We start from the raw sequence: 10,028 nt of genomic DNA on the forward strand, positions 1-10,028 counted from the left end.
TCCCAGCATTAGCACACTTTGCAATGATTAGCTTGCTACCTTTGACGATATATGCTAAATGTAACGTCTCTTTCACATTAGCAAGTGATTGATCTGCCTGGGTGCATTTTGAGATGCCTGATGAAGTTTGATGTTGTTGATTCAGCATAATTTATCTTGGTGCCACACACCTCGCATGTAGCTGTTGGCTTACTGCCACTGTTTACCAAGTTATTGAAAGCAAAACTAATGACAAAAGGCACAACTCCGGGAGTTGTCAATGCATTTGTTTATATGTGAGTGTGCGCCCATAAGGCATAGCACATTACGTTGCACATTATAGCAAAGGGCAGGGGACATACAGCTTGTCATACTTTTCCCCAACGTATATGCGCCAATAAAAGAAAATAGAAATACATGAATACATTTAGATTTAAAAAGCATTAATTGCATGAAAACAGGTTGTTGACGAGTCTCGAAGCTCGAGTCCGAGTCAACTCTGAAGTCTTTTGGGTCGAATCCGAGTCAAGTCTGAAGTCAGCTGTTTATGCAACTTAAGTGCGACTCATGCCCGAGTCTCAGACTCGAGTCCCCATCTCTGGGGTGTAGGCTATCTTCTAAGATGGCCATAGCTATCCACTGTAGTTGTTTAGCATACAGGGATGTGGGGTGTAGCTGGGACTCACCAGCCAGCTAACTTAATTCTTGTGCTTAACTGAAACACACCCGAACAATAAACACTAAGGAGGAAGATATGATGGATTCCATAAAAACATGATAAAATAATGTCATCGTGGTTTTGTCTATATGAAAATGGTACAATTCTCTCAAGCAGTATAGACACTGTTGTCCATTTTTACAGACAGCTTCACAATTCTGGAAATTTTATTTAGAGTCAATAATTGTCCATAGATATCTTTAGGATTCTACTTGATCCACTAATTGACCATTTATAGTTATGGCCTCATATCCTGGAGTTTTACCAAAATCAATGTACATATCCTTTGTTTTGGATATGTTCAATTGAAGGTGTAACTCTTCACACCACTGGACAAAGTCTTCAATTATTGGCCAATGGCCTCTGTCATTTTATGGAGCAGGCTCACTATGACGGCGTCATCCGCATACTTAATGATGGTGCAATTTACATATTTCCTCTGACACATGTTCCTATATAGGATGAACAAGAGGGGTGAAAATACGCACCCCTGTGGTGAGCCTGTGGAAGAGCAGAGCTGACCAGACAGAACTCTGTTTACCCTTACTCTCTGTGTTCTATTTGTTAAAAAATCCAACCAACAAGATTAGGACTACAATAAAATTGTTCAACAATGCGAATGGCTAAAATATGAGGTTGAATTGTATTAAAAGCGTATGAAAAATCAACAAAAAGAAATTGTGCATGGGACCCACTTCCCTCAAGGTGTTTGAAAAGCAAATGAAGAAGAGTAACACAGAGGAAGAACTATATACAGACTGTATATGTCCTCTCTCTGTCTTGTACTAAGTGAACTCTGAGCTCGTAATAAAAACACTTAAGGCGACCTCATGCTGGTTATTCTACCTCTGGTTCTTTACATAGTTCATAGTTTACATTGTGATATGTGGGCTACTGTAGAACCTGGTAATCTGGATTTGGTAATATTGAAACATTTGGATCTGGATAAGTGTGATTCAATCCAATTTCTTTGAAAAATTGAAACAAAAGTAACATTTATTATCTGTTCCTGGATAGCAAAACATGGGATTTCCAGATTCAACTTTTCTGAACAGCTGGGCCCAGGACATTAGACTTCATATAAATACATATTATTTTCAATGTTACAATTTTTTTGCTTAATAAAGACATAAATATAAACAACTGTGTTTAATTTCCCAGCTCAGTCTGTGTCAACATGTTGGGAAACTTGTTCAGCAGAAAGTTTCCAGAAATCTTCGTCCTAACTTGCTCATCCTCGTTCATGCACTTGTAGAGGAGTTTGTAGTTATACACCTGGTAAACATCTACAAACACACATGAACAGGTAGGATGTTTCTATTTTCAGACTTTTTCACATTTTGTGATGTTGCAGCGTTATGATGAAATCTTTTAAATTCATGTTTCTCTCATCAATGAAACAACAGAACAGTCAGGTTTTGTAACAACTGAGTATAACCAGACTGTATATGTCCTCTCTCTGTCCTGTAATAAGTGAACGATGAGCTCATGTGTTTGTGACTCTTCACCTCTGTCTCCTCTCATGAGGAAAAGATGATCTGCAGCATCCTGCTGCTCATCATCCTGGCCTCCTGTGTCTCTGGTTAGTTTACAGCTTCACTTTATTATCCACTAACACTAAACAAAGAATCACTAAAGTGTCCACAGAAACATGTGGAGATGGAGTTTAAAGTTGTCAGTGTGTCTGCTCCTCACTTTCCCTCTCTGTCTCCTCAACAGGAACATTTGTAGTGAATGTGACCCAGACCTCCTATCAGGCAGAGGAGAACCACCACATCACACTGGAGTGGACCTTCACAACCAACCCTCAAACTTCCTCCAACTCTCTTTATATCTTCTGTGAACTGTTAACTGTCCTCAGACCTTTACATCTGTTTCATATCCATGAAGGAATTGAGGTACCAGAGTCTCAGGATAAACAGTTTGCAGGACGAGTCCAGTGGGACAAAGACCTCCTCAGAGAAGGACGACTCAGACTTCATGTGTCCAGACTCAGGACTGAAGACACGGGCCTGTACAAGTGTCAAGTGATCACAAGTTATGGGAGTAACTCTGGTAGATGTTGGCTCAATATCACTGGTAAGTCTATTCACAAGAACGTTCTTTCAGTTTCAATTCAGCAGCTTATTTTTAGATAAATAAGAACCTGAATCCAATCCAAAATCCTTGTTTTTTTTCATCACATGAATGAAACAGATTTGTTTGGTCTCTTTACAGCAGCGAGGGATCGGCCTGAACCTGAGACACCAAACACAACAAGTCCACCACAACCACGGAGTTGGGGAAGCATCGGCTTCTACTGTGGACTGACCTCAGCAGCAGCAGCAGCAGCTCTGCTGGGTTTTTGTTTCTGTGTATTCAGGGTAATCCACAACTTTAATAAGGAAAAAACTGTTAAAATTTTATTTCAACCTGCAGAAACACAGAAAATACTCATTCTCATCAATGAAACTGCTGAGTCATAGTAGGCTTCACAATAGCTGTTTTAAATCACGTCACTGGTCCGATGATTCAGAACTTTCTTTCAGTTTCAGTTGATCAGCTTTTAGATAAATAAAAAGAAAACTTTGAACTTCCACAATCCTTACACTTCCTCCTGTTTAAATTACATGTTTTTCCTTCACATGAATGAAACAGATGTGTTTGGTCTCTTTACAGCAACGAGGGATCGGCCTGAACCTGAGACACCAAACACAACAAGTCGGGGAAGAGATTCTTCTCCAAGAGCAAGTCCACCACGACCAGATAGTCGGGGAAGGATCGGTCTCTACTGTGGACTGACAGCAGCTCTGCTGGGTTTTTGTTTCTGTTTTTTCAGACACTTTTCTGTCTAGAAATCAAGATTTCTTCTCTGTAAAAGTTACAGTTCACCAAGTGCATCAGTAGAAACTTTAATCAGACAAATCTGTTATACCACACAGACAGAAAATACTAGTTTCTAACAAACAAACTGAAAGTTGTTTAAAAGAAATGCTACTCACAAAAAGTGACCCTGAGTTATATTACACAACTGATTAATAATGGAGGAAAAGATGTTCCTCTTTATTATTTTGTCAAACTGTCACTTATAAGACAGATCTGAAATGTGCACTGTGTTCACTTTATCTGCCTGTTATACAATGCAGGCTGTAACTAATACTGTATGTGCAATTTTGTAATGTTCCTTCTTTTGTTACCTTTCTAAGGACTACGGATGTAGCATTAATGCTCTGATATGTTACATCATGTTGTAAATTGTGACAGTAGAAATTACTGTCTGTAAAAAATGCTGTCATTTAGTGAAATGTTTGCCAGCTTTTAAAGAAACAAGGAAACAACTTGTTGACATTTCTTTAAGGTCCCATGACATGGTGCTCGTTGGATGCTTTTATATAGACCTTAGTGGTCCCTTAATACTGTATCTGAAGTCTCTTTTATATAGACCTTAGTGGTCCCCTAATACTGTATCTGAAGTCTCTTTTATATAGGCCTTAGTGGTCCCCTAATACTGTATCTGAAGTCTCTTTTATATAGGCCTTAGTGGTCCCTTAATACTGTATCTGAAGTCTCTTTTATATAGGCCTTAGTGGTCCCCTTAATACTGTATCTGAAGTCTCTTTTATATAGACCTTAGTGGTCCCCTTAATACTGTATCTGAAGTCTCTTTTATATAGGCCTTAGTGGTCCCTTAATACTGTATCTGAAGTCTCTTTTATATAGGCCTTAGTGGTCCCCTTAATACTGTATCTGAAGTCTCTTTTATATAGGCCTTAGTGGTCCCCTTAATACTGTATCTGAAGTCTCTTTTATATAGACCTTAGTGGTCCTCTAATACTGTATCTGAAGTCTCTTTTATATAGGCCTTAGTGGTCCCCTAATACTGTATCTGAAGTCTCTTTTATATAGACCTTAGTGGTCCTCTAATACTGTATCTGAAGTCTCTTTTATATAAAGCCTTAGTGGTCCCCTAATACTGTATCGAAGTCTCTTTTATATAGACCTTAGTGGTCCCCTAATACTGTATCTGAAGTCTCTTTTATATAGACCTTAGTGGTCCCTTAATACTGTATCTGAAGTCTCCTTTATATAGACCTTAGTGGCCCTTAATACTGTATCTGAAGTCTCCTTTATATAGACCTTAGTGGTCCCCTAATACTGTATCTGAAGTCTCTTTTATATAGACCTTAGTGGTCCCTTAATACTGTATCTGAAGTCTCTTTTATATAGGCCTTAGTGGTCCCCTTAATACTGTATCTGAAGTCTCTTTTATATAGGCCTTAGTGGTCCCCTTAATACTGTATCTGAAGTCTCTTTTATATAGACCTTAGTGGTCCTCTAATACTGTATCTGAAGTCTCTTTTATATAGGCCTTAGTGGTCCCCTAATACTGTATCTGAAGTCTCTTTTATATAGACCTTCGTAGTGGTCCCCTAATACTGTATCTGAAGTCTCTTTTATATAGGCCTTAGTGGTCCCCTTAATACTGTATCTGAAGTCTCTTTTATATAGGCCTTAGTGGTCCCCTTAATACTGTATCTGAAGTCTCTTTTTACTAGACCTTAGTGGTCCCCTTAATACTGTATCTGAAGTCTCTTTTATATAGGCCTTAGTGGTCCCCTTAATACTGTATCTGAAGTCAGCAGAATGAGAAACAGAGAGAGAAGAAGAAAAAGAAAAAAAAACACACACAACAGGCACATGTAACAGTGCCATTTCTGTGTCTGTAGCTATTGAGGAGGAGAAGGGGGGCAAGGTGGAGGGTGGGGGTGTGGCTTTGACCGACTGCCACTTTGCTCGTTTTAAAGCCATGATGTCTCTCTCTCATGGGTGGGCGGGCAAAGCAGAAAAGGGGGGTAACCTTGCTCCTTATGACCTCATAAGGAGAAGATTCCAAGATCAGCCCATCTGAGCTTTCATTTTCTCAAAGGCAGAGCAAGATATCCAGGGCTCGGTTTACACCTATCACCATTTCTAGCCACTTGGGGACCATAGGCAGTCTGGGGGGAACTCATATTAATGTTAAAAAACCTCATAAAGTGAAATTTTCATGCCATGGGACCTTTAAACAAATATGAAAAATTACCACAGCTTGTGTGTTTTCTCTCAGACAAAATGCAAAAGATTGATTTTTTCTTTTTTAGCTTCAATATAAAATATTTGTCATTCAAAAGAGAAAATAATCTCTTCTATTTGTGTATTAACTTACATCAATATATTGTGTCATATGTTACTTGTAATGTTCCCTCTTGTCTTACTACTACAGATGTAAATTAGCATTAATGCTAACTCTGATATGTTACATCTTGATGTTCATTAATCTAAATGAATAAGTTATGACGGCAGAACTGACTAATGTCTGTAAATAATGCTTTCATTGAGTAAAGTGTTGTAGCTTTTAAGGAATCAAGGAAATAAACTTGGCGACCTTTTCTTACAATAAAATAAATTCAGGTAGTGTTTCAATTCTATGTCGATTGAGACGAAATGCAAAGACAGACTTTTTTTTTACCTTCAAAGTAAAATAAAATAAGGAGGAGACATCTTCCTGCTTCTTCTTCTTCCTGCAATTCAGTTCCAGAGACATTTAAACCGCAATGCAACCGGAGCACCAACTCTTCCATTCATGTGTGTTATGATGCTGAGCTGATAGCATGCAGGTTAACTGTGGAGACTTGATGATCAACTCCTTCAACAAGACCACCTGACTCCCAGTAAAAAGCTCCCTCTGCTGGTTACTCTTTACCTCCACAGCTTTTCTTTAACCTTTAAAACACATTCAGTGAAATGATGACAGGAAATAAAAGACAGCTTTAAACACACTCAGGGTCAGTTACAGGATCATATTAAAAACATTAAAGCTAAAAGTTAAAGCTGTAAAATTCTGGCCAGAAGGTCATTATGTTGTCATGATGTTGGATAATAAAGCAGCAGATCATTATGGATCCACATCAACACTGTTACATCATTTATGGTCTTTATGAAGGAACGCATCACTTCCTGTGTGCCCGGCACTCCCACTCAAAAGGCCATTTGACCGAAAAACAAAAATACGGTAAATCTTAAAAGTGACGCTTCCGTCCTAATTATGCTTATAAACTAAAGTTTGACTCGGGTACATTCACAAAGAAGCCCCTAGGTTGCATTTTGGCGAGTTACGCTTTAAACTACCTTAACTCTATGACTACAGTTCTTTGTTGTGCCGGTTGGGGGTGTGATGAACATTGCCAATAATAGTCACATTAAAGATAATGGATCAGTGACTAGAAATAGTAGTTGTAGTAGTTCATGGCATAGCAGGGCACTGCAGGGCACTGCAGGGCATCACATGACGTAGCAGAGCACTGCAGGGCGTAGCAGGACAACCTGCTTCATAACAACCTGCTTCATAACAACAACCTGCTTCACCTTTACTTTCACTTTGAACAAAATAACAAAAACAACTGCAACCCACCTTATTGTGCCAGCTGCAGGACAGGTAGGACTACATATTCTGATGTTAGAGAGAATAGAAACAGTTTGTCCGTCCAGGTCATAACTCAAAAATTCAGGAGACACAAAACAGTCCACTGCTGCATCTTCTTCATACATGTAAGTAACTAAAACATATTTTATGATTTACAGTTTGTATTGTGTACATTAACTGTGGGACGTTTACTGTTGACATTTAGACTAATGAACATATGAAATCACTCACAGATCAGAAAATTGATGCAAAGAAATCGGCTCAAAGTTTTATTTTTGCTTCTTTACTGAACTATTTTTTAAAATATTTTCTCCATGATTTTGATGTTGTGATCTTCAGTTGATAAATGACAGGACAAAGTGTCTTTGTTTTTAAGCTTCTTCTCTGTATCAGTTTGGTTGATTAGGGAATTTTCAACCAGAGAAAAAGAAGAACTAAGCTTAGTTTTTAAAACTGAATAAAACTTACAGTGCATTCATACCCCTTCACTGTTTTTACATTGTGTGATGTTGTAGCCTCATGCTGAAAATCATTTCAATTCAAATTTCTCTCATCACTCGACACACGATGCCTCATAATGATGATGACATTGCACATAAATCAACAAGAGAAAAAGTATTCAGACTCTTTGCTATGATGCTTGATGCTTGCAGCAAATGCCAAACACTTTTTCATAATAGTACATTATAAATAGGCTATAAATTTAGGTACATACATCTAATAGGGGTAAAAATTTCACACAGCTTAAAACGAAAAAAAAATGTCAATAGTAAAGTATGTTAAAAGACAAATATGTGATTTTCCATTAAAATATATGTATATATGATCATAACATTCCTCCATGTGCTACTGTATATATATACACACACTACGGCTCAAAAGTTTGGGGTCACTTAGACATTTCCATTCCACTCCATTATAGACAGAATACCAGCTGAGATCAGTTGCATTGTTTTTTTTAACCAGGGCAGCAGTTTTCAGATTACATTATGTGCTTACATAATTGCAAAAGGGTTCTCTAATGTTTTCTCAGTTAGCCTTTTAAAAATGATATCAGATTAGTGAACAGAATGTGCCTTTGGAACATTGGATGAATGGTTGCTGATAATGGGCAATGTACAGTAGATATTGCATTAAAGATCAGCCACTTCTTTCTACAACAGTGGAGAACCCTTTTAAAAGTATGTAAGCACATAATGTAATCTGAAAACTGCCGCCCTGATTAAAAAAAACAATGATAAAATAGAATAAGCCTTTATTGACACCTATAGGAGAAATTCATCTTGGGCATTCGAGATAAACGAATGGCGACACATTGCGCATGAACACACAATAAACATACAGTTAGCCTACATAAAATATAATCATACATGATCTCATCCAGTGCTTCAATGAACATCTAATAACCACACCCAATTCCCCTGTACCTTTCCTCACAATCACAGAACAGAATACATCCTCCCCCTCGTATTGCACTTAATTTTGATAATGATTGCACAGTTCATTCACGTAGTTAAATGTCACATGTGGTCTTATTGTGACTCTTCACCTCTGTCTCCTCTCACAGGGAGAAGATGATGTGCAGCATCCTGCTGCTCATCATCCTGACCTCCTGTGTCTCTGGTTAGTTTACAGCTTCACTTTATTATCCACTAACACTAAACAAAGAATCACTAAAGTGTCCACAGAAACATGTGGAGATGGAGTTTAAAGTTGTCAGTGTGTCTGCTCCTCACTTTCTTAATTGAACTTTCTTAAAGGTTCATTTTGAATTAGTGAAATGTTTTTCTTCAGATGTGTTTGGTCTCTTTACAGCAGCGAGGGATCGGCCTGTACCTGAGACACCAAACACAGGAAGTCGGGAAAGAAATTCTCCAACAGCAAGTCCACCACAACCAGAGAGTCGAGGATGGAGCTGGATGGGGCTTTTTGGTGGAATATTTTTAAGACTGTTCGCTGTTTATTTTTTTTATTTGACTTATTCCATGGTATTTATTCGGGGTGGACCCGATAACATTTTTGTTGTTCTCATTTTATTTCAGTTATTATTATACATACTTCATTTGTTACTCAAGTATTCAGGTTAATTTTTAGGAGCAGCCACTCCTATGACTGCCCTGATTTCATTGGCACAGTTACACATTCAGCCCTGGAAGCTGCCCAGTACAACCACAGTCCCATCTACTGACTACTGGAGCGGTTGGAGCTATGGGGGCAAAGAGGCATTATGCTGCTACACCCTGATTTTTTATATTGAACCGACGACCTCCCGATCACAAGCTCGCTTCTCTAACCTTTAGGCCACCCCTGCCACTTATCAGACAGATCACAATTGTGCACATCTACCTTTATATGTGTAACCTATAGATAATATACGCTTGCATTAGATTTATTACTTATTAATGAGTTATTGGCAGTTTATCTACAGGATGTTTTCTTCAGTGAACTAAGTGTTCCTCTACTTGATGATTTTGTGTTTAAGAATTAAATTCTGAATTGTCTACAATCTCTTGAGACAGAAAGTGTTTGTTAGAAGTCTGAAGGACACAAAGATCAGATGCTGACAGCAAATTAACTTTGAGCTGACAGCTGACAGCATGTCGAGCAGTCTAGCTTTGATGATCAAAATTCAGCCTGATGTTTCAACCTGTTCAACTGTTACATACCTTTACCTTTTGCATGTTAAGCTCTGAGACTTTTCAATTTTTTTATATACAGTAGCATGTGGAGGAATGTTATGATCATAAATACATATATTGTAATGGAAAATCACATATTTATCTTTTAACATATCTTACTATTGACTATTTTGTTTTGATTTAAGCTGTGCTGAATACTATTACCCTATTTGATGAATGGACCTGACTTCATAGCCTAACTTTATTCTGC

At 38.0% G+C, this 10,028-nt stretch overlaps 1 protein-coding gene across 10 annotated transcripts in view; it reads left to right on the forward strand.

Annotated features, from left to right (window-relative positions):
• LOC120573105 overlaps positions 1-4,114 on the forward strand; it is an 86,499-nt gene extending 82,385 nt beyond the window's left edge. For 5 of the 10 annotated variants that reach the window (XM_039822556.1, XM_039822558.1, XM_039822564.1 and 2 more), the window contains 2 exons: positions 2,915-3,060; positions 3,356-4,114. In XM_039822556.1, coding sequence (XP_039678490.1) covers positions 2,915-3,060; positions 3,356-3,478 — 269 coding nt within the window. In that variant the 3' untranslated portion in view covers positions 3,479-4,114. Of the gene's footprint in view, positions 1-1,858; positions 2,004-2,171; positions 2,280-2,310; positions 2,363-2,394; positions 2,777-2,914; positions 3,061-3,355 lie in introns of those variants that run through there. The other 5 variants (XM_039822569.1, XM_039822567.1, XM_039822565.1 and 2 more) reach the window with 5 other exon arrangements.
• The last annotated feature ends 5,914 nt before the right edge of the window (positions 4,115-10,028 follow it).

The sequence above is a fragment of the Perca fluviatilis genome, chromosome 14, assembly GCF_010015445.1.
Source record: "Perca fluviatilis chromosome 14, GENO_Pfluv_1.0, whole genome shotgun sequence".
NCBI classification, from domain to species: domain Eukaryota; kingdom Metazoa; phylum Chordata; class Actinopteri; order Perciformes; family Percidae; genus Perca; species Perca fluviatilis.